General features: G+C 43.0%; 1 protein-coding gene across 1 annotated transcript in view; it reads left to right on the forward strand.

Moving 5' to 3' along the window:
* The first annotated feature begins 17431 nt into the window (after positions 1-17431).
* LOC109935739 (extracellular calcium-sensing receptor-like) overlaps positions 17432-26247 on the forward strand; it is a 10502-nt gene continuing 1686 nt past the window's right edge. Inside the window, exons 1-3 of the mRNA XM_020534376.2 lie at positions 17432-17716; positions 18558-19391; positions 20189-20416. Coding sequence (XP_020389965.2) covers positions 17450-17716; positions 18558-19391; positions 20189-20416 — 1329 coding nt within the window. The 5' untranslated portion in view covers positions 17432-17449. The remainder of the gene's footprint in view (positions 17717-18557; positions 19392-20188; positions 20417-26247) is intronic.

Raw genomic sequence — 26247 nt, forward strand, 5'->3', positions numbered from 1 at the left:
ACGTAGATGTCCTGCAAAGCGGTCGCCAAGTCTACGCTTCGTTTCCCCAGTGTAGAGGAGACCACATTGTGAGCAGCGAATGCGGTAGACTAGATTCTGGGAAGTGCAGGTGAAGTGTTGCTTCACCTGGAAGGTATGTTTAAGCCCTTGGATACTGGGGAGGGAGGAGATAAATGGGCAGGTGTTGCACCTTCGCCGGTTACAGGGGAAGGTGCCGTAGGGCTGTGGGAAGGTGTTGGAGGTGAAGAAAGTGTGGACCAGTGAGTCCCGGAGGGAACGGTCCCTGCGGAAGGCAGACAAGGAAGGGGAGGGAAATATGTGTCTGGTGGTGGCATCTTGGTGGAGGTAGCGGAAATGGCGTCTGATGATCTTCTGGATGTGGATGCTGGTGGGACGGTAGGTAAGGATCAGGGGAACCCTATCGCTGTAGCGGGAGGGAAGAGAAGGGGTGAGGGCGGAAGTGCGGGAGATGGGTCGGACCTGGTTGAGGGCTCTGTGGACAACGGAGCTGGGGAAACCTCGGTTGAGGAAGAAGGTGGACATTTCGGAGCTCCCTTGTCGAAGTTGGCCTCATCTGAACATATGCGACGGAGACGGAGGAACTGAGAGAATGGGACGGAGTCTTTACAGGAAGTGGGGTGTGAGGATATATAGTCCACTGTGGGAGTCAGTGGGTTTGTAATGGATATTAGTGGCCAGTCTATCCCCAAAATGGAAACAGAAATGTCGAGGAAGGGAGGGGAGGAGTCAGAGATAGACCAGGTGAAAGTGAGGGCAGGGTGGAAATTGGAAGCGAAATTGATGAAGTTTTCCAATTCCAGACGAGAGAGGGAAGCAGCACCGACGATATTATCGATGTATGGGAGAAAGAGTTGTGGGTGGGGGCCGGAATAGGACTGGAACAAGGAATGTTCCACATACCCCACGAAGAGACAGGCATAACTAGGGCCGATGCGGGTACCCATGGCAACCCCTCTTACCTGAAAAAAATGAGAGGAGTTGAAAGATAAGTTGTTGAGGGTAAGGATAAGCTCGGCCAAGCGGAGGAAGCTGGTGGTGGGTGGGGATGGTTCAGGTCTTTGCTCTAGGAAGAAGCAGAGAGCCCTAAGACCGTCCTGGTCGTGAATGGATGTGTAAAGGGATTGCACATCCATGGTGAAGAGGAGATGGCTGGAGCCAGTAAACTCGAAGTTTTGAAACCGGCGTAAGGCGTCAGATGAATCATGGATGTATGTGGGTAGGGATTGGACCAGCGGGGAGAAGACTGAGTCAAGGTAGGAAGAGATGAGTTCTGTGGGGCAGGAGCAGGCTGAAACAATGGGTCTGCCTCTTCAATGCACCATCCTGCTCCCTGGCCAACATCTCTGTCTCTGGCTTGCTACAGTGTTCCAGTGAAGCCCAACGCAAGCTGGAGGAACAACACCTCATTTTCCGCTTGGGGACCCTACACCCCTCCAGACTCAATATTGAGTTCAATAATTTTAGGGCCTAAACTCTCCTATGTCCCAGTCCCCAACCCACACACCAGGCTTTGTTGCCACATAGCCTGCCATTACACACCTGTTGTTAGTCACTAACCGTCCCCCTTAACAACTGTTCACCCTCCCAGCCTGATCGTTAGCAACTCCTTTGTCTGTCCAACTGTCTTTCTCTCTCTTCGGACTCTATCCTATCGTTTACTCCCTACCTCACCCACCTCCCTATTTTCTGCATTTAAACTTACGTTTTCCCAGCCACCATCAATTCTGAGGAAGGGTCACCGGACCCGAAACGTTAACTCTGTTTTCTCCTTCACAGATGCTGCCAGACCTGCTGAGCTTTTCCAGCAACTTTGTTTTTGTTCCTGATTTACAGCATCCGCAGTTCTTTTGGTTTTTATTACGCAATGTTTTGTGTTTAATTGGAAATAAAATCTGAAAAATATTCGGCAAGGGTGTAATGATTTGGGCAAAATACAAAACACAGTTTCCAAAGATACGGTTGATAGAAACCTGGGGTGTCGAGATTTTGCATGTTGAGCAGACTCCAACAAATTGCTGGAGAGATTAACGAACGGGCGAGTAAATGCAATGAAGCTGTACACAGAAATGTATGAAGCTTTATTTGTTCTTCTCTGGATGATAGTTTGTGATATCATTCATTGCTAACTTATCGTGTTCATTTGCTGAAGTGAGTTTAAATGAATTTTAATGCATGTACCAACCGGCAGCCAAAAATTTATGTCTTTCATTGTTCTTCTGTAGCTGCTACATTAACTTCGCCTGGTAAATTTCACTGCACAGACTGGGGACGTCACATATTTTGACGAAAATGGCGTTTCAGTCCCAACATATGACACAGTAAATTTACAAGTGCATTTGAAGGTTAATTTGAAATTGTTAACATTGGATATTACGAAGGTTCAGCGTCGGAGGGACAAGAACTTGTCCTGAATATCGAATTTATCGTGTGGACCTCCACTGGACAGCACATATGTTCCTTACGATTGGCACTGAGAAATCATAGTAAAAAATTGCGATTCATATACGAATAAAAATAAAAAGAAGCTGTATGTTTTTATGTATGGTTAAACCATGGGCATCGATGATAAGGCAGTTATTTGTTGTCCTTTGTTACAGTTTTGCACACAACCGAATAGTTTTCTGGGGAACTTATTTCTATTTTAACCCTTCTCTTAACCTGTCAAAGCATGCATGAAATTTCTCCTTCTCCCTCTGAGTTTTCTCTGCGGTTCAACAGTTGAGAATGCAGTTTTCATTCTCCATTTCTAATTGCTCTTTTTGTTCCAAAACAGCCGACATGGTTTCGATCCATTAGTTTATGAATTCTCTGTGCTTTTATTTCTTCAGTTAATTGGGATTTTTCTGTGCATATTATGTATATCTATTCAGAAAGTTAACAACCAAGAAGACAGGTGCCTGGACTCTAACTATTTGCTCTGTTTTGTCATCACAGATACTGACGGACTTACTGAGATTCTCCAGCAAGTTCTGCATCTGTTTGTCATAGCCAATAGTCAAGTATGTTTTCTTTCAGAACGGTGAACTGGTAAGAGGATTTTAAATTTATGAAATGCCTTGATGGACTTAAAGTAGAGAAAGTACATGCTCTTGGAGTCATAAATGCTTCCCTGCCTCCTATATTCTTGCCCAAATCATTTATATAAATGACAAACAACTGTGGTCCCAGTGCCGATCTTTGTTGTACATTGCTGGTCACAGGCCTCAAGTCCGAAAAACAACCCTCTAGCTCCAGACTCAGTTCCCTACCATCAGGCCAATTTTATATCCAGTTGGCTAGATTTCCCTGGATCCATGTAATCTAACCTTACTAAACAGACTACCATGTGGAACCTTGTTCAAGGCCTTGGTAAACCCTATGTAGTCAATGTCTACTGCTCTGTCTTCTTCTATCTTCTTGGTCATCTCTTCGAAACAAACTCAATCACGTTTGTAAGACGCGATTCCCCATGCGCAGCGCCAAGCTCCTCCTAATCAGTCCTTGCTTTTCTAAATGCATTTGAGTCCTGTCTCTCAGAATCCCCTCCGACACGTTACTCACCACTGTCGTTATGGTCGCCAGAATACAGTTCCTAGGCTTTTCCTTAGCCTTTCTTTAATATTGGCACAACGTTAGCACCCCTCCGGTATTCTCGACTGTCAATGATAGAAATATCTCTGCTAGGGACCCTGCAATTTCTTCCTTCTTTTCCCACTATGTCTTGGATACGCTTTATCAGCTTCCCAGGGTTTATCTGCATTTGTTTGTTTTAAGACGTCCAATATCTCTTCTTCTGCAATGTGGGTCCTTTGCAAGACATCACTATTTATTTCCCCAAATTCCTTAGCTTCCGTGTCTTTCTTCACAGTAAATACTGGCATGAAATATTTATTTAGTATCTCACTCATGTCCTGCAGTTCTTCACCAAGACGGCCCTCGGTGATCTTAAAGGGGCCATATTCTCTTCCTAGTTACTCTTTTGCCCTTAATGTACTTGTAGAATGACTTTGGATTCTTCTTTACTTTATCTGCCAAGATAATCTCAGGTCCCCTTTTTGTCCTCTTGATTTCCCTCTTAATTGTACTCCTACACCCCTATATTCCTGAAAGGATTAACATGATCTCAGTTGACTATAACTGACATTTGCCTCCTTCCTTTTCTTGACTAGACTCTCAATATCTCTAGTCGTCCAGTGTTCCTTACTCCTGCCAGCATCGTCCTTTACACTAACAGGAACATGCTGTTTCTGAACTCTCAATACTTTACCTTTGAAAGCCTCCCACTTGCGAGGCATTCTTTTACTTGCGAACAGCCTCACCAGTCAACTTTTCAAAGTTCCTGCCTAATACCATCAAAATTGGTCTTACCCCAAATTAGGACTTTAACTTGTGGGCCCGGCCTATCCTTTCCCGTAACTATTTTAAAGCTAATTGAATTATAGTCACTGGTTCCAAAGTGGTTTCCCACCAATATCTGAGACATTTGCCCTGCCTTATTTCGCAAAAGGAGGCAGACGTCTGCTCCTTCTCTAGTGGGACCATCTAAATATTAATTGAAATTTTTTTTTCTTGAACAAACTTAACAGATTCTTCCCCATCCAAGTCCTTAATATTATAGCAGTCTTGGTCTGTTTGGGAAGTTAAAATTCTCTTCATATTAGAACCCTATTATTCTTGCAGTTATCTGCAATATTCTTACATATCTGCTCCTAAATTTCCTGCTGAATCCTGGGAGGCCTATATTACAATCCCATCAAAGTGATCACCCCCTTCTTATTTCTCAGTCAACCCAAATAGCTTCATTGGACAAACTCCAGAAATATCCTGTCTAAGTACTGCCGTGACGTTTTCCCAAATCAAAAACATCATTCATCTTCCTCTCGTGCCTCTTTTTCTATCATTCCAATGGCATCTGTACCCTGAAACATTGAGCTGCCACTCCTGTCCCTCCCTCAGCCATGTTTCTGCAATAGCTACGACACACCAGTCCCATATTTCCAACCACGTCATGAATTTATCTACCTTACCTGTTAGGCCTCTTGCATTAAAATAAATACATTTTAATTCATCAATCTTCCCTCGTTCTCTGCTATGCTCTTGTCCGCCTTGTCTACTTAACTCGCTGTCTTTTACTTCTGTGCAAGTCTCACCTATCTCTCTTGTCTCACTACTGCTTAAGGTCCTGTCTCTGTACCAGACTAGTTTGCACAGGTCACTTCTGCCCCAGAAGAGATACCAATGCTTCAAAAATGTGAATCCCTTCCCCATGCAACAGCTCCTCAGCCGCACATTTATCTGCCCTATCCTCCTATTCCTACTTTCACTAGTACGTGGCACATGGAATAAATCAAAGATTACTACCCTTGAGGTCCTGTTTTATGACCTCCTGCCTAACTCCCTATATTCACTGTGCAGGACCTCATCCTTTTTTCTAACTCTGTCACTGTTGCCAATGTTTACAATGACTTCCACCAGCTCATGCTGTCCTTTGAGTATTTTGTGCAACTGCTCTGAGATGTTCTTGACCCTGGCACCAGCGAGGCAACACACCATCGTAGAATATTGCAGGTGGCCACAGGAATACCTGACTGTACCCCTGACTAGGTTGACTATCACAATTACTTGCTTGGACTTTGTCATACCCTGCTTTACGGCAGATCCAGTAATGGTGCCAAAGACTTGGCTGCAGCTGCAGCGATTTTCACCTGATACTACTCCGCACCCTCCACTGCCATCCCAACAGTATCCAAGACTGTATACTTGGTTGAGAGGAGGATAGCCAAAGGAGACTCTTGCACTACCTGCCTTGTGGTCACCCGTCTCCCTGACTGTACCCTCGGTGCGACCAGTTCTCTGAACCTACTATCTATCACACTTTCTGCCTCCTGTACGCTCCTCAGTGCTTCGAACTGCTGCTATAACTAATCCATGCGGTCTGAGAAGAAGTGCAACCAGACACACTTTCTGCAGACAATCACCAGGGACTGTCGACTCCTCTGTAATTTCCCATATCTGACAGGTGGGGCATACCACTCACTGTCGTCTCTAACCCTTTAACAACTAGCAGGTTTCAGGGAGAAAAAGATGTCTGACATAAACTTTACTTGGTAGTTGCTCACCCTCCTCAACAAAGCCTGATTTTCACCTAGGCCCTTTCTTGGGTCTAACCAGTAGCATGTCCACCACAAAGCAGTCCCTTGCAAAAATGGCCAGAACAACGCAATGCCCCAGTTTCCGACTTGACTAAACTCCCGCATGTTACACAGTTCCCAATGCTTGCACTCTCTTGCTGCTCGCACTTCGTGTTGTGAGAGCTTTCGGTCTATCTTTTATAGTATACTCTGCCTGGCTACAAGAACCAAGATCTAACCAGTTCAGTGAATTAGCTTAATTAGATTAAGTAGATACAGCACTGGAGGAGCTTGTTTAAACTTTCCTTAGGCCTGAAAGAAAACAAAATACAATCCTTAAATGTCGACCTTTTCCTTAACTACCGTTTTAGATTATAAGATTGCAAAAGATGAAGATTTATACTCTTAAACTCCCACACTTAGCTCAATTCTAAGCGTTTGCACTCTCCTACCAGTTGCACTCTGAGTGGAGAGAGGATAACTGCTTTAGGTGGGATTATGTCAGCTGTAGTCAAAGTTCGTTCAGAGGATCGTGCAAAGCATTCGGAGCTAACAGAGGATAAGTACCATGATAAGTTTGAGAAGAAGCCAAATCTCAATTGGATGTACAAGCAAGTTTCAACAAAAGGTCGCAACTTTACATTATTGAGACTTCTCCTACCATGCTACGAAATATGGTCTACAAATGAGCGGTACATTTTACTGAATGCAATCTGTGTTCACAGCGACCAGATATTCAAGTACAATTTCCAAAACAATCTTTAAGTTGATTTTTTTAATCATTGACCACAGCATCGAGGTTGATATTTACACCTGAAGGGAATCACTGGTGATAATGTGATCTGTCTCGCAATCACTACTCTCGTAGTTTTCTCTTCGATTTTCTACAATCTTATTAAGAACATTCAGAATGTTAAATGTGCAATATATTAAAACAGTTAGTCAAAATTTATGTTACACACATTTATTTGCCCACTTTTAGGCATTTAAAAACAATGACAAAATAATGCCCATTTAATTGCATGTAACTTCATTTTTAAACAAAGTATCTTTTAATTAAAACGGCGGTTATCATTTCTGGATTTCCTGAAATTTCGCCGTGTTGGTCTGTATGGGTTGTTGCCCAGAAAAGAATTTATGCTGAATCACTGCCGAGAAAACGTTGTTGAACCTTTTTCTACAAACAACACAACCAACTGGTGCTGGTCTATCTTCCGTGTTGTTGGCAAGAAGTTGAATGACTTTGATTGAACGCGAATGAAATAATAGCAATACATTGTCAAACCAAAGCTGTGCGTGATTGGAGAGCAACTTCCACTGGCACAAGATTGACCAATCCTATGACGAACGCGCCAAATGCAAAAAATTGACGGCCAGAGAACTCTCATGATCTTAAATGCGCTGCTTGAGGGGATGGTAGCAACGCATTCAACAGTCAGTATTCACAACACTATTGGTTCCCCATGTGAAGCGGGAAACTTACAGATAGCAGTGGAAGAGTAAGCTACCCAGCCTTGTAGTATACTTCTCCCAATCACACATACGAACATTTCCATGCGTGTTACACTGTGAATCCATCATATGGGTAACGTGGCATTGTTACCTCTAATTTAGATAACACGTGCTATTTTCTCAGAACTTTGTCCTCCCGGAGCAAGAAACGTCAGCAATGTGTTCTTTTGACTCTGCAGAGTGCACATTGGTGAGATTAGCAGCACCGCAGGTATGTACATGCATGGGGCCGAATACCATGTTATCTTGTGGCCAATAGCATTTTCGAAATTAAAAACGATTCTTTCCTCATTTAATTTTCGTAATAAAAAAACTTTCGTTCTTTCAGATTCTGCCGATTGCGTGAATTGTCCTTTGTAATATTGGTAGAATCAGCAAAAAGAGCAAAGCGTTTCCAAAAAGATTGATTTTTTTTTTCCCTTTCAAGCGGTGCTGAGCTACGTCTTAGTGGCACATGTCTTCATGGGAGCGCGTCTTGCATTGGTTACAGCTGTTGTATTCTTCCGGTTTCGGGAAACTCCTATTGTTTGAGCGAACAATTCGAAGCTGAGCTTCCTGAACTCTTTGCGTTGACGCTTTGCTTCCTGCGCTTACTAATCTTCATTCGGAAACCGACCGGTTGGTCCTGCACATTGTGGAGGACTGCGTTTGGAATTGGATTTGTTCTCTGTATTTCTTGTATTTTGCGGAAAAAACCGTTCCTGTTGTGATCACTTTTAAAGCAATGTTTCCGAACAACAACATGATGAACCGGTTTGGACTCATGAGGCGCGTTCGAACTTACATTTCTTCAAGGTTTAACTTGCACGATCTGGCTCATTGTATCACCTCCCTAAACACCGAAAAACATGATCTATTATGGAGACGTCATTGTTTTAGAATGTGACATGGGCTTTTTAAAAGCTTTTTATTTTGTGTCCAGCTATATTAATCTTCCGTCCACTGTATGTTTCCCGCTCGCTTTCCTTGCCCGGAAACTCCCAGATAAGTTCCACGACGCGAAGTATATCACTTTCAGTATGCTGATCTTCTGTGCTGTTTCGATCACTTTTATGGAGTTTTTAGTTTGTTCGCCTAGCTGGTAGGTTGGTTTGCAGACGTTTCGTCACTACACTAGGCAACATCACCAGTGCGTCTCTGATGAAGCGTTGTTGGTCTGTCCCGTTTGGTCTGATGTGGCGGTTGGCCTCATTTCCGCTTCTGAGGGATCTTCAAAAGAGCCATAACACAGTGCAGCATCTCGGAACTGCGCAAAGCCGAAGAAGAACACCTGCAAAAAGCGTACTCCGCCGATACTTACTCAACAGACAACAACAGGAAGACACAGCACGCCCTAATACACTCGCCTCCCTGCCATACATGAAGAACGTATCTGAGATGCCCACCAAACTACTCCGACTGGTAGGAATCGTGGTAGCACGCAAACTGACAGCTCCTCTCTCTCAATTATTATCAAGAACAAAGGATCCCATACCCACAACTAACTGGACCAACTTATTATATAATATCCCATGTAAGGACTGGCACAACCACTTCATCGGACAGACCGAGAGAAAACTAGCCATCAGGGTACATGAACCACCAAGAGACAAGACCAACCATCACTCGTTTCCATGCACTCGAATAAAGAAGGCCGCCAATTCGATTGGGACAACGTAACCATCCTAGGACAATCCAATCAAAGACACGCACGGGAATTCCTAGAAGTCTGGTACTCAAGCCGGAACTCCATCGACAAACATGTGGAAATAGACCCCATATACTAACCACTACGAAGCAAAACCCGAAATGTGGCCAACCACCACATCAGACCGGACCACATAAATAACAAGCGGGACAGACCAACAACGTTTCATCGGAGGCACACTGATGATGTTACCTCGGATGGTAACGAAACGTCTGCAAACCAACCTATCAGCTCGGGGAACAAATCAACAACCCTATTCACAACCCGAGCTGGAAGTTTTCTCAAAAACTTTAGATCACTTTCATTGCGGCTCATGTCAGTTCTCCTGTAAAGTACACGGTGGCTGTCGATGTGTTTTCTATTTGGGCGTCAAGCTTTGGTTTGCTTGTCGGCATTTTTGCTCCGAAATGTTATGTTATCTTAAACGGGAGAATAATACAAAGCAAAAAAAGATGGGTAAAGGGCACTGTAGTTCTAAGCTTTCTCTATTTCTGTCCGCACATTGTTCAGCCTGGAAATCGTTGTTCCAATATTAATATTTCTTGCTGAATTATCAATTTGCATTAATTTTCGATACACTTGTGCTTTTGTTGTAATGAATAAAAACAATTCAATTCGACTTTATTTCAAGATGATGAAGGCTATTTTGTAGTCTGGCGCATTGGCGACGTTTCATGTGGATCTGGACATAAATTCCATGCACAAGCTGCATTTTCTTTACGTTGTCATTTCTATTCGTTCGCAATGGTTTTCATTTAATGCATTGGCTGGGATAATTTTCTTCTCGTCTGTTCGTCTTTGATTTGCAGCTGCATATTCTCTGCATACAACGGAGTCTATTATTCTACAGTCAGCAAATAACTGCGATCGTTGAAGATCTGAAGCAAAAACAGAAATTGCTGGGCAAACTCAATAAATGCAGCAGCATGTGTAAGAAGAAAACCTTGAGTTCACGTTCCGAATCTGATGACTCTTCGTGAGAACTCTTCATTGTTGGAAAAATGTCAAAGGTCACAGGACACCTTATTAAAGTCCAGCAGGTTTATTTGAAGTCACATGGTTTCTGAGTAGCCCTTTTGTCAGGTGAAGTGAGAGAGAAGTACACAGAACACAGAACTTATGGACAGGGAGAGATCAAGGGCGGAGACATCAAAAGACTATACAAATGGTGATGGAGTGCCAAACAATAAATCCCTGCAGGTGATCCGAAGTGTTAGTGTGAGTAAAATGTCAACAGCTGAATAACAAGCAAAGGGATGAGCTATAATCCGATTAAATAACGTAGAGAGATAACTACAAAAAAATTAAGCAACAAGGTGGCCTTGCAGACAAAGCACATAACTAGAATAACAGAATAAGTATGAGTCGCATGCCGATGGTCTGCCCAAAGTCATAAATAATCAAAAGCTGTGGAAAATAATTAAGGTAGAGAGATCATAACAATTTGTCTAGGTGATGGTGACAAAGCAGGACAGTAAGGAAGATTTTACAGTTACAGAGCAGTGTGGTGGGGGTAGGGGGGCACATGTAGCGTGACATGAACCCAAGATCACGGTTAACGCCATCTTCATGGATATATAACTATCAGTTTCCGCTCGGCGATTCTGCATTGTTGTGTATTTCAAAGGCTGCCTTGGAGAACGCTTACCAAAGATCAGAGGCTGAAGTCCTTGACCGCTGAAGTTTTCTCTGACTAGGAGGGAACATTCCTGTCTGGCGATTGTTGTGTGGTGTCTATTCATCCAATGTCCTTGTGTCAGCATGATCTTGCCAATATACCATGCCTCGTGGCATCCTTGCCTGCAGCATATGATATAGAAAACATTGGCTGAGTTGCATGAGTAACTGCCCTGTACATGGTGGGTGGTGTTCCCAGGTGTAATGGCAGTATCCACGTCGATCACCTGACATGTCTTACAGGGGTTGCCATGGCAGGATTGTGTGGTGTTGTGATTAATGTTCTCCTGTAGGCTGGGTAGTTTGCTGTGGACGATGTTCTGTTGAGGTTTGGTGGTTGTTGAAGACGAAAAGTGGAGGCTTAGGGATGATCTTGGCGAGATACTTGTTGTCATCGGTGACATGTTGAAGGCTGTGAAGAACATGGTGTAGTCTCTCCGCTCTGTGGAAGTACTGGACGACAAAGGGTACTCTCTCGGTCATATCCTGTATTTGTCTTCTGAGGAGTTCGTTGTGGCTTTTCGCTGTTGCACGTTGGAACTGGTAATCGATGAGTTGAGAATCGTATCCCGTTCTTGTGAGGGCGTCCTTCAAAATCTTTAGTTGTCTGTTGCATTCCTCCTCATCTGAGTAGATCCTGAGTCCTTACGGGATTACGCTGAGAGATTCTGCTGTTGCATCTCTCACACACTCCTCAATGATCTTGTACACCAACTCTACAGCAGATGCTGCAACCTTGAAATCGAGATAGCGTCCATATTCCCAACTTGAGCTCAGGGTACAACGGACCAGCTACTAGACACTGCCAAGCAGACGAGGCAATAGAATTACACCACCTACATGCACGCCAAGAACGAGAAAATGGAGAAACTTGGCATCACCACCAGCAGTAACCAAGCATCCCCTGGTACCACAGATGAAACCAGTACCACCACAGGGAAATCCATCATCAACTTGTCTGACCACACCCTTCATCCCGACAAAATCGAAGTTCTTAGCCGAGGGCTCAATTTCTGCCCCACTACCAAAATGGACCGCATTTTGGTCTGGTGACAAAGACAGAGGAATTCATCAGACAAATGAGGCTCTGGGAATTCTTGCACAAAGTCCAAGATGTCAGCAGCGGGCCCAATGAGACAACCAATGAACTAGAACAGTCGACAGAGAGATCCGTGGTGCAGGCACCAAAGAAGAAAGAGTCGAATTGGACCCCTTCAGAAGGCTGCTGCCCTAGGCTTGACATATATGACCAAGCCATCAGGAAATGCGTTCATGCAAAATTCATCAGCCACGCTCACAAGATAGCGCAGAACACCACTTAAGCACAACACAATGCCAGTCATACTCTCAAGATCAATTGCAACATAGTCATCAAACCAGCAGACAAAGGAGGAGCGATTGTCATACAGAATAGAACGAACTACTGCAAAGAAGCATACCAATTAATGAACAACTTGGAACATTACAGACAACTGCCTGCCGATCTGACCAAAGAATATGCCCATCACTGATCAGACTGATCAAGACCTTTGATCAAGACCTTCAGAGTATCCTATGCACTCTCCATCTGCATAGGAGGCTTCTACCGCCTTCTGAAGATACACAAAGCCAGCACACTTTGGTTACACCCTTGCTGGCAACTCTTACACCTATCCTGTTATTCCAGTCATTTAGTTTGTCTCCAAGACCACCTTTTTTTGTATAATTATCTCTCTACGTTATTTAATCGGACTATAGGTCATCCCGTTGCTTGTGACTCAGCTGTTGACACTTTACTCACACCGTCTAACATTTTGGATCACCTGCAGGGACTTATTATTCGGTACTTTGGTCCCACCATTTGTATGCCTTTTAATGTCTCCACCCTTGTCCTCTCTCTGCCCATAAATTTTGTGCTCTGTATGGTTGTCTTTCACTTTAGTTGAAGAAGAAGCTACGCTCTTAAACCTTGTGATTTCAAATAACCCTGTTGTACTTTAACCTGATGTTGTGTGACGTCTGACTTTTTCCACTGCAGTCCAACACTAGCACCTCCACATCATAGTTAGGAAAGCCTGGAATTTATCCCAAAGCCAAAGTGAGGGAGAGACGGGACGATAGGTGGAGATGGATTTGAGACAGACACAAATATGAAAGGGTCGGTGACCAAAATATATTGGATAGCAGACTAGGAAAGAAGAAAAGCTGAATAAGAGATACGAAGAGTCGAGAGCGCGAAAATAGGGTAGGTCTGCTAAACCAACCCCTATAATGTGATAATGGCCCGAAACTTTGGTGACACTTCGTGACTGTGCTAAAGGCAATGCATGTCACAACAGGAAGCGGTGTGGAATGAGTACAAAACCTGGAAGGATAGACTCGGGCTCTAAAGTTATTGAATTCGATATTGAATCTGAGTGGCTGCAGGGGGCACAAGCGGAAAGTTACATTAGGAGTTCTTGTGCGTAAGTTATGAACAAAACTTACAAGTTTAGCAGGTAGTAGGAATACTAATGGAAAGTGGTCCTTTACTTCAAAGAGAATGGAATGTTGTGGGCCTGCACTCATAGAAAGTAGAAGAATGAGAGGGAACCTTATTGAAATATGGAAAGTTCTTAGGGAACTTGACAGGGTAATACAGAAAGGTTAGTTACCTTCGTGCGAAATATCGGAGCAGAGGGCTTAATCTCAGGAAAAGTGGTGACCAATTTAAGACAGAGAGTATGTTTACAAGAGCTAAAGAGAAATTAGACGGACTAATGTTGTTTTCCTTAGAATACAGGAGATGAAACGGAACCTGATTGACTTATGTAAAATAACGAGGGTCATAGTTATAGTAGACAGGATGAAACTTTTGGAGGAATCAATGACCAAGATCGTAGATGTAAGATAAGCGTAGAAGCTTTAGAGGAGATGTGAAGGAAAACGTCTTTGTGCAGCAGGTGGTGCATATCTGGAACTCACTGCCTGTAAGGGTGGTAGAGGCAGAAACCCTGAGAACATTAAAAAGTATTTAGATATGCAATTAAAATGCTGAAGTTCTGGGCCAAGTGTTGAATAATGGGAGTAAAATAGTTATACATTTATGTTTAACCAACACAGATGTTACGAGCTGAACGGCCATTTTCTGTGCTGTAGATCTCCCTGGCTTTGTAAACGTCTTCACCTGGAGGGTAGTGAATCTATGGAATTCTTTACCACAGAGGTTTGTAGAGGTTGCTCGTGAAGTATATTTGTATATGAGAGAGACCCATTTTGAATTAATAAGGGAATCAAAGGATTGGGTAAGAGGAAGAAAACTGGAGTTGAGGATTATGAAATCAGCCATGATCAGATCGATGGAGTGAATGGCCTCCTTTTTGCTCTATTCTTAATGATGATCATGAACAGGATTAAGGCTTCTTAAAATCCTGTTTCTGAATCGAAAATAGTGACCCTTTTGTGTTTAAAATTCGACTTGTTTTTATTTCACTTTAATTCTATCTGCAGAAATAACAATCCATTAATTATGATCGGCCACATGAAAGAAAGTGTCCCCTAAACAATTTGATTGCGCAGTGTCTCGCAGATGCAATCCATTTGATCAGGTCTAAGGTAATTAGCTGAGAGGCGCTGTGGGATGTCCTCAGGTCATATTAGGCGCTATATAACTCCACGTTCTTTCTCACTTCATTTAATCTAGTGATAACTTCCTTGCAAGAGAGCGATGACTTTGTTTCTGGTATTCCTTTTGCTAACTGTTGTGCCTACACGGGAATCACCTGGAATGGTTTGCACGCCTCGAGCAAAAGGTGACTTGCCAACTTTGTCTGAAGATGGTGATATTATCGTGGGCGGGATTTTCGCAGCACATTTAGATGTGATTCATGATTTTCCTTCATTTGCCGTTAGTCCACCAGACACGTATTGCGAAAGGTATGTCAAAGAACCATAGAATTACAGAATCCCTGCAATGCGGAAAGAGGTATTCGACCGCTCTGAAGAGCCGCCCACCCAGATCAAGAGCCCCGCTTCCTCTCGGCAACCCCGCATTTAGCATGATCAATCCACTTAACCTGCACATCTTAGGACAGAACAGTAAACAATGAAGAAATCCTGATTTCACGTAACCACACATTCCAAATAATTTTTTGAATTCAGTGGGCAATCACCAATTGCAGTAGTTAAACAGTTTTGTCTTTGTCCTTAACATGATAATGGTCTAATATTTTGATTGGGTTAAGTACTTCTGCAGAATAATGTCCATTCTTCGCTGTATCCGTTATTCTACCATGTCGAATTTCACTTTGATTTTGCACACGAGGTACCGACAAAATGAGATCTCAAGAAGTGCCATACCAGACTTGAAATGTTGACTCTGCTTCTCTCTCCACAGATGCTGCTGAGTTTCTCCAGTAATCTTTCTGTTCATGTTTGTTTAAGGAAACTACGTTCACTTGTAACAACATGGAATTGTTGGTGACTTCGTTTTTATCGTCCTTGCTCTGTAAAAATGGTAACGTAGCCGACAGAAACCTATGAAGGAATGTGAAACTCTATATGCAATGCATCGGAAGTATACTGAATATAAACGACTTGGGTATTAATTAGAAATACTCTGTGTTCCATTGGTGATGTTACTGGAATCCGTTAAGCAATGTTTTGTGTTTATCTGGAAATAGAATCTGAACAATATTCAGCAAAAGTGTAATGATTTGGACAGAATCCAAAACACAATTTCTAAAGATGCGTATAACCCTGCGGGTAGAGTGCTTGTATGCTGTGCCGATTGCAACAGATTGCAAGAGAGATCTTAAAAATTGCAAAGCGGGCAAGTAAGTACAATTACTTTGAACAAAGAAATGTAAGATAGCACATTTAGCTACGAAGAGAGATCACTGATGACATTCCAGTTTATTGTCTAGGTAGAGTAAAGGAAAGGAAAAGAATTTTGAATTACAATTAGACGACTGACTAAATGCTACGTCACTTGTTTGGAATGTGATTGCTAAAGCGAACCAAAACAATAAGTTTCATTTCAATCGAGTTAAAACTGATTCTTGGGAAGATTCTGATAAATCCGCATTGAACACTGGTTAGACCGCACTAAGTGTGCTTCGTGCAGTTCTTGTCAATTTATTAGACATTTGATAGAGTGGGGATGCTGCTGAGATGATTACAAGGATGATGCCGGAAACGTTTGGATAAATATATCAGAAAAAGATTGACGAGTGCGTTTATTTCCTCTGGAAAAGAAAGCAGAGAGTGACCTAACAGAGGACTTAATGCGATGAGAGGCTTTGAAAGAGTAGATAGAGAGATGTCCCATTTTACATGGGAATATATCACTAGAGGCCACCAAATCATCAACATTACCGATATAGATACGCACTTTTTGGTCAGGAGCAAAGCAGTGGCGTAGACTGTTGAACATGTTCTAAACTACACCCTCAGCTTGTGATTTTGGTTCGGCATTGGAACTTCCTGTCTGTGTTGAGTAATATTCGAAGCATTGGCAGGGGGCGGTAGCGGGTCACGGAAGTCACGGAGCTGCGTTCCATTTCAGATCATTGGAGGAAGCCATGAATGTAAGGATTGCGCAGTTTTCAGTCTTCCGCTGGGTAGTGTTTAATTCTGTGATGTTGTAGGCGTGTTAAATTGTTTTAAGCATTTCTAAGTTTTCTAAGGTACAGTTGTACAAATAGTTGTTTGCAAACATTTGTAGGAGTTTGTAATCGTTTCCAGTTGTCTCTTGTGTCTCTGCGTATTTGCAGGCATTTGCACGGATTCATTCATTCATTCAACGATTCAATTGTAGCTCTTCACGCCTGTCAATTGGAGAAAAGGGCCAGGGAAGTGTGGGGTTGAGATGATCAGCTCTGGTTTTGGGTAGTGTGGGGTAAGTTGGCTGATGAACAGATTGGACGTTGATGCATAATGGGATGATGGATACTGGCAGTGCTGGGGTCGTGGGTGTTAGCAGAGTCTGGGTCTCAAACGGGTCCCAGTGTGTCGGCCGGATATCGCACTTAATACATGTAGAATACCATGGTAACGAAAGGTGTGGGTCTGCAGCCGCTTTGCCGGTCAGTTGCCATGGGTGCCGGCCTGAGGTTGGGAGTGTCAGCGCTGATTTGACAGTCCCCCTGGCATAGAGGCTTTTAAACACTTGTAAACCTGATATGAAGCAGGGTATATAGCTCAGCATGTAGCGGAAAATCGGCCCAACTTTGCTCACTGATTTGATCCATCCGGATCGTGATCATTGGTTTCCAAGGAGGCCTTTCAGGCAAACCGTAAGGTCCAGTGTAAGTCGGTTGCTTGGAATTTGCGTTTGCCATGCGGTTCTCAATTGAGGTGAGCGTCTCAGCTGGGGTCGTAGATCTGGGTGAATAGAAACCGCGTAATTGGATGGTGAATATGATATGCATATTATTTCCTCTCACATCTCACCCGCAGTTTTGATATCGCAAGCTTTCGCCTGATGCAGACCATGATTTTTGCTATCGAAGAAATAAACAGGAGTAAAACGGTACTTCCGAATATCACTCTGGGGTATGAGATCCACGACGACTGCTCGATCTCTGCAATAGCGTCCAAAGCAGCGCTGGCTTTGGTGAATGGAGAGCAAGAACTAATTGAGTACCCTGATTGTAAAGGTTCTTCCAATGTCGCAGCCATTATTGGCTGTGATTCATCCACGTCCTCCATAGCAGCCGCAACAACAGTTGGAACGTTCGGAATTCCGATGGTAAAGTGTCTAGCATTGACTGCATATTTCCAATACCGTTCGAATCACAGACACTCTATCATCCAAATAGGGACCATTTGAACCATGGAGTAGGCACCCACCCCCCGAAGAGCATTCCATCCCTAACCCATCATTTATCCTGTCTACCACCTTGCCCTTGCATTGTTGTACACTATGGGGCAATTTAGCGTGGCCAATCCATCTAACCACACAGACACGCAGAGAATTTAAACCCTCTACACAGTTAGTCACCCAAAGGTGAAATCGAAACCACTTCCCTGTCACCGTGAGGCAGCAGTGCTAACTACTGAGCCACGGTGCCCAAAATTTCGTCATGGTAACTTTTTGTTTATTGTAGACTTCATTGAATTCAAATTTTCCCATCTACCAGGCGGGATTTAAACCCAAATCCCCACAATCCTATGTTTTAGTTTACTTATCTAATATTACCAGTATACAAACACTGCCACATAACTTCGGTTTGCTCATGAGGGCATATTCACAACGTGTAGAGACACTGCCATCGTAAAAAGAAAGGCTTTTTTTCAGATTGAGACAATCTTTATAATTCCAGTAGCACATTCGACTGGTTCCTTCAGGAAGGTAGGTCTCATGCAACCATTGGCAAATTTCAGCTTGCCATGTCTTTTTTTTTAACTCGGCAAATTATTTACTTTGTTTGATTATTTCCAATCATAGGCGTATATACTTAACATTACATTTAATAAAATTCACAAACAAATAAAATACATTCATACTGAAGGAATAGGTGTGTAAATTTTTAAAGTTATTTCCAAAAACAATAAAAGAATATTTACATATATTTACCCATTTTCTGCAGATTAGTTATTTCGCCACTTGCGCTTGCCTGAGCGATAAGCAAGAATACCCGACTTTTTTTAGAACGATACCAAGCGACAAATATCAGTCCAAGCTTCTTGCTGAACTCGTGAAAACTTTTGGTTGGAATTGGATTGGGACAGTTAGAAGCAACACCGATTACGGGAATTTTGGGATGAGAACATTTATCGAAGAGGCCCAAAAAATTGGGGTTTGCATCGCGTACTCTGAATCGTTTTACAGAACCGATTCTGCCGACAAAATCAGCAAAATAGTGCAGGTGATGAAAGAGGCGACCACAAGGGTTGTGGTTGGATTCTTGCAAAAAAGAGATATGCGAGTGTTAATTCAGGAGATTTTGCGCCAAAATGTAACGGGGATACAGTGGATCGGAACTGAAGGATGGCTTACAGGAGATACATTGATATCTGTAGAAGGTGCGAAGGCTCGCGTTGGAGCCATTGGTCCAACGACCCGTAGGATAGAATTAGCCGGCCTCAGAGATCATCTCCTGAAAATTCATCCTTCTAGGTTTCCTGACAGCATTTTTGTGAAGGAGTTTTGGGAAAGTCTATTCTCGTGCTCTTTAACATCGGACGACACGACCGAGATCCGAAGTTCTGCATTTCAAGAGCGGCCATGTACAGGGAGTGAACATTTAAATGGGTTAGAAAATACCTATCTTCCAGCGATAATGGACGGAAGTTCCTACCATGTGTACAAAGCAGTCTATGCTGTCGCTCATGCACTTGATGATATGCTGTCCTGTGAAGAAGGCAATGGCCCCTTTATAAATAATACCTGCGCCAACATTTCAAGTTTTCAACCCTGGCAGGTAGGAAAATATTTCATTTTCAGATCGATCGCATTGACGCCACCAAGCTTTGAAGTGTGTACTGTTCTATTTCTACTTGGGCTTTTATCACAGCTCCATTGTAACAACCAGGTTCCCTTCAGAGATTGAGAGATAAGTATGCCAATAAGACAATTATGTATCAAAATTAAAATTTAATACATCAAATATTGCCAATTCAATCACACAGAAAGCTAGAGAACAAAGATGTATACATTATTGTAAAGACCGCCCAAGTCTGAAGCTCTTCAGCAGCATCCTATTGACAGTGAAGTGCTTGCGAGGTTTAGTCACTGTTCTAGAGTTGAAATCGGAAAAGCTAAGTTGTAGCCAAGGAGGTATTAATAATAACAAAGTGACAAATGCTCCGAGTATTGGTGTTAGTTTTTGTTGTTGGATGGCTATTGGCGAGTTTAGTTTTTTTACTATATTATAGGGCCTTATCTTTCATTGGAATGTTTAATTTAAAATATGTCACTCCGACAATTCAACATTCACTGGGAGCTACTCTGCACTGTCACTCAAATCTCAGTCGTGGAACTAGATTCCACATATTCTTAGACTCATTCGCGCTAATATTGAAAGTTGCATGTCGGACTGATGACCGAAACTCGCAAAAATGGAAAATGGTGATCTCCAAACTTTATTTGTTCCTCTCTGGATGTTAATTTGTGATATCATTCATTTCTAAACTATCGTTGTCAATTATTTAAATGAATTTTAATGTATGTATCAAATGACAGGGAACGATTTACATGCCTTTTATTGCTCTTCTTTAGCTGCTGCACTATCTGCATTCGGTAAATTTCACTGCACGCACTGGGGAAATCGTGTATTTTGACGAAAATGGCGATCCAGTACCAATGTATGACTTAATAAATTTACAAATGAATGCAGAAGGATCACTTGAAGTTGTAAAAGTTGGATATTATGACGGTTCAGCACCAGAGGGGCAAGAATTTGTCCTGAATATCGGAGATATCGTGTGGAGCTCGAGTAGTAAACAGGTATTTCCCTTACGATTGTCACAGAGAAACCATGGTTAAAAAAAATGTTACGTTTAGACGCGAAAAATTGAAAAGGAGCGCAATTGTTTCTGTGAGCCATTAGGCCACTGGTTTAATCGGTAATGCCGTTATGTATTGTCCTTTCTTGCAGCCTTGGCGTTTTGCAGAGCACCTGTTCCTATTTTCACTTCTTCCGTTTAACCCCTCAACCTCAGATTTTGATTCTCCTCTCGCTGCTATTATTTCGATGCAATTCAATAGTCAGAATGCAGTTTTCATTCTCCATTTCGAAATGCCTTTCTTTTTTGCAAAGCAGCCGAAGTGAATAAAGAACAAAGAACAAAGAAAATTACAGCACAGGAACAGGCCCTTCGGCCCTCCAAGCCTGCGCCGATCCAGATCCTCTATCTAAACCTGTCACCTATTTTCGAAGGATCTGTATCCCTCTGCTCCCTGCCCATTTCCCCAGGGCTTTTCCAGTTATCGTATATTTCGCTCTTGAATTGGATCTTCCAAAATGCATCACCTCGCATTTGTCTGGATTGAACTCCATCTGCCATTTCTCCACCCAACTCTCCAATCTATCTATATTCTGCTGCATTCTCCGACAGTCCCCCTCACTATCTGCTACTCCACCAATCTTAGTGTCATCTGCAAACTTGCTAATCAGACCATCAATACCTTCCTCCAGATCATTTATGTATATGACAAACAATAGTGGTCCCAACACAGTTCCCTGTCGAACACCACTGGTCACGGTTCTCCATTTTGAGAAACTCCCTTCCACTGTCTCTTCTGTCTCCTGTTCCTCAGCCCGTTTTCTATCCATCTAGCTAGTACACCCTGGACCCCATGTGACTTCACTTTCTCCATCAACCTACCATGGGGAACCTTATCAAACGCCTTACTGAAGTCCATGTATATGACATCCACAGCCCTTCCCTCATCTATCAACTTTGTCACTTCCTCAAAGAATTCTATCAAGTTGGTAAGACATGACCTTCCCTGCACAAAACCATGCTGCCTATCACTAATAAGCTCATTTTCTTCCAAATGTAAATAGATCCTATCCCTCAGTATCTTCTCCAGCAGCTTCCCCACCACTGACGTCAGGCTCACCAGCCTATAATTACCTGGATTATCCTTGCTACCCTTCTTAAACAAGGCGACAACATTAGCAATTCTCCAGTCCTCTGGGACCTCACCCATGCTCAAGGATGCTGCAAAGATATCTGTTAAGGCCCCAGCAATTTCCTCTCTCGCTTCCCTCAGAAACCTGGGATAGATCCCATCCAGACCTGGGGACTTGTCCACCCTAATGCCTTTTAGAATACCCAACACTTCACCCCTCCTTATGCTGACTTGACTGAGAGTAATCAAACATCTATCCCTCACCTCAACATCCATCATGTCCCTCTCCTCGGTGAATAGCGACGCAAAGTACTCATTAAGAATCTCACTCATTTTCTCTGACTCCTCGCATAACTTCCCTCCTTTGTCCTTGAGTGGGCCAACCCTTTCTCCAGTTACCCTCTTGCTCCTTATGTACAAATAAAAGGCTTTCGAATTTTCCTTAACTTAAAGTGAAATCTATTCATTAGTTTTTGAATTCTTCCTGCTTTTAATTTTTCATGGAATTGGGATATTTTTGCATGCATTATTTATTTCTATCTGAAAAGTCTGGAGCCAAAAAAATTGGTCTCTGGTCTGGAAATGTTGGCTCTATTTCCTTTTCGGGCATGCTGCTGGCCCTGTTACGTTTGTGCAGCAATTTCTGTTCAAGTTTGTTGTCGCTCATTGTCAAGCTTGTTTTTGTTCAGAGTTGTGAGCTGATAGACGATTTTGCGAAAATGGAAGTCCTTCACAGAATAGACGTAAAGAAAATACATGCAATTCAATCATAAATGTAGTCAACGTACTTAGAGAATACCGACATGTAACCTCAAAAATGCCCTTGAAGGAATGATATCGATGGATTTAACGAGACGATACTGAAACTGCCAAGAGAGAAATTAAATGATGTTTATGATGCTGATGCTGAATATAGAGTGTTGGATTAAGCTTTTGTGGAGTGTAGATTCTGTATAATTTATGTAAGGAACGTCACGCGAATGCGAGTTTGCATTTAGTCTTGTTGGCAACAATCTCATACAAATAGAGGAGGACCGCTGGAGGATTATACCAACTGCAGTCAGGGTTCATTCAGAGAACCGTGCAACGTATTCGGAGCTGAAAGACCATAATTTCCATTATCATTTTAAGATAAAAGCAAACGTTTCTCCATTGAATCTACAAGCACTTTTCACTGATATTTCTTAACCTCACTTATGGGGACTCCTCCCACACATTTTACAAAAAATGTTCTTCAAATTCGCCATACAGTTTAATTAATGCAACGTGTTCACGCCAACTAATTCCGCACCCACGACTTCCGCAGTAATCTTTGAGCTGGATATTTTTACTTTTCCATCCCATCTGTACTATGATGCAATCTTCAACAAAGGAGCCTCCGAAATGTCCACCTACTTTATTAACCGAGGATTCCTCAGCATTGTTGTTTACAGGGCCCTCAGCTGGGACCGACCTATCTCCCACACTTCTGCGGTTACCACCACCGCCACCCGCTCCCCCCGCCACCCCACTTCTCCGCAACAACGATGGGATCCCCTTGTCCTCACCTAAAATCCCATCAGCATCCGTATTCGGAGAACTATTAGCCACCATTTCCGCCACCTTCAGCGAGATGCTACAGCCAGGTACATACTCCCCTCCTCTGCCTAGTCAGCAGTCCGCAGGGACCATTCCCTCCGGGATATTTTGGTCCACTCTTTCTTCACTCCGAACACCGCCTCCTCCCATAGCATGACGACACTTTCTCCTGCAACCACAGAAGGTGTAACACTTGTCTGTTTATTTCTTCCCTCCTCAGTATGCAAGGCACAAACACACTGTTCAGGTGAAACAGTATTTCAACTGCCCTTCACGCAATCTAATCTCCTGCATTTGCTGCTCAAAATATGGTCTCCTCTTTATTGCGGAGACAATGTGTCGAATGGGAGTCCGCTTCGCTGAACACCTATATTCTGTCCGCAAAAAAGACCCTTAGCTTTCAGTTGCCTGCAACTTTAACACAACACCGTGTTCTCTGGCTAACATCTCTGTCTTAGGCTTGCTGCAGTGCTCCAGCGAAGTTCAGTGCAAGCCAGAACACAACGCACCTCATTTTCCCCTTGGGGACAGCCTCCTGGACTTTCGGGCTTGAGCTCTCTCATGTCTTTACCTCAACCCCCGCACATCAGGCCTTGTTAACTCATAGTTTGTTGTCCCCACTAATAGCTATTCACCCTTCTAGACAGATCCTTATCCACTCCTTTGTCTGTCCAACCGTTCTTCTCTTTCTTTGGGCTCTATCTCCACCTATCATTTACTCCGTTCCTCCTCCTCCCACCTTATCTTCTGCATGTAAACTGACATTTTCCTTAACTGCCATCAGTTCTGAAGAAGGGTCAATCGACAGGAAAAGTTAACTCTAAATTGTCCCCACAGATGCTGCCAGACCTGCTGAGCTTTTCCAGCAATTTTATTTTTGTTTATTTTTGTTTTCATTAACCACAACTTCAAGGTTGATGTGTACACTTGAAAAGAATCACCGGTGATAATGCAATTATATTGCAATCTCTGCTGTCTCATATTGCTCTTCGGTTTTCTACAAATGTATTAAGGACATTCAGGATGTCAAATATGCATTTTATTAAAACAGTGCTGGTCAAAATTGTGTTTCATACATTGTTTTAAAAGTACGAAACCTGACTATGCATTCGTTAAGATTTTAAAAGGAGAGCCATGTTGTTGATATTTTGCCCAATGTTACCCATTTAAAAGCCGTCATAGAAGGATGCATATTTAATTGCACATAACTTTTCAGCGAAGTATTTGTAAATTTAAACAGCATTTAATTACTTAAATATCTTTGTAGCATTATTTTAGTTTGAGAGTTCCGTGTGAGCAGTAGGCAAGAAAAGGATTTATTCCTAATTACTGCTGAGAAAACGTTTGTGAACGTTCTTCTACAAACGCCACAATCACCTCGTAGTGGTCCATCTCCAGTGTTGTAGAAAGCAGAAAATTGAAGAAATAAGAGCAATTAAGCGACAATCCTAAGCTGTGCGTGTCTTGGACGGCAGTTGTGTATTTCTAGTATTTCGTTAGGCAAATGATCAGGACCTGGCACTTGCATGACATGTACATTACTCAATAGTAATACTAATAAGGCTGGATGCTATCCAGGTATTCGTGCATGTGAGTGAGACTTCTTCATTATCTGAGCGACAGCAAATTAAATGAAACACTATTCTGTTTCAGTTTTGATCTCCAAGACAGTGGATGACTAGTAGCGTAGCGTACAGGCGCCTGACCAGAGCCGATCCTCAGCTTTTACTATTTTTTCTTGTTTCAATCTAATTACCTTTTGTGGAGATTTCGAGTCAGCGCGGGGGACTGTGAGATTGCGCTTGGGCGGGGTAGGGGTTTTCGGGTGGGGGGTTGGAGATAGTGCGATCCCAACAGGGAGGTGAGACAGCCAGGGTGGGGGAGAGCGAGAGAGCGAGCTCAACGCGTCGAATAACCAGTCCAGCGCAGAAGCGACAGATGTCCCCCCTCCCTACCCCCTCTCCCGGTATCTATGCCGTCGAGAGCAAGCAGCCTGAGTTCTACCGACATCTGCAGTAGCAACAAGCACGGGAGATCGAGCTCAAAGCGGAGGAGATCGATCCCAGCGCCGAGGACATCGAACCCATTGTGGGGAGTGCGAGCGCAGAACGGCGCATCACTGAAGAAGAACTGTTGAAGCAGTGTTGTACATTTATCTATATTCCTTTGTTTTTCTACTTTGTAATTAAGGTCTTGTACCGAGGTGTTTTTGCACCTAAGGTGGCCCCAGGAATGGCGACGCTGTGCTCTTATTACTGTACTCCTGTAACCTTGTACCTGAGTACGCATGGCAATAAAATCTAACTCGAATTCGAATTCTAAAATTCCAAATTACGCAGTAGTTTTGAGCGAGTGGGGGTTGACAGCGCTGTTGATATTACGATTTTGCTGACTATCGAGTGTCAACTAGGGATAATATTTGGCTGGATTGGAAGTGAAATTCACATGTTTGATAGGCAAGACATACTTAGCAAATCTTCAAGAAATGTACTATCTGCAACCGACAATTTGGAGTTTCTGATGCATCTACTGAGCTCAGCCATTTCTCGATTTAACGTGAGACGGATAGCTGAGTTCCTGAAGTCTGACATCTGTGATGGTCGGGATCTGAAATCCGGGGAGTGAATGACGGTGTTTGTTTTCTGCTTTGCTTTGCTGGGCTGGAGATGTTTGAAGACCAGTTGAGCTCATACACGATGTATTCCACTATCATTGAGGTCATGGATCCTCTCAATCCTTTGGCCTGATACTTGACCACCACCAAGCACGATTGGATGCGGCAAAGAGGAAATTAGGACACCGTTTCTCGTGGCAGAATATTGGTCGCTATGGCACTAAGGCCTCAGGTGCAAAATATAATAGCCAGAGAACTGGCATGATCTTCGATGCACTGCCTGAGGGGTTGGTAGCAACGCATTGAACAGTCGACATTCAAAAGACATTTGGGTAAAAATTGGAAGGGAAAAAGTGACGGATTACCGGCCTTTTAGTACACCTCTCCCAATGACAAAACACTAACATGTCCAGAGATAGTAGGAACTGCAGATGCTGGAGAATCTGAGATAACAAGGTGTAGAGCTGGATGAACACAGCAGGCCAAGCAGCATCAGAGGAGCAGGAAA

The sequence above is a fragment of the Rhincodon typus genome, chromosome 13 (assembly GCF_021869965.1).
Source record: "Rhincodon typus isolate 14 chromosome 13, sRhiTyp1.1, whole genome shotgun sequence".
Taxonomy (NCBI): domain Eukaryota; kingdom Metazoa; phylum Chordata; class Chondrichthyes; order Orectolobiformes; family Rhincodontidae; genus Rhincodon; species Rhincodon typus.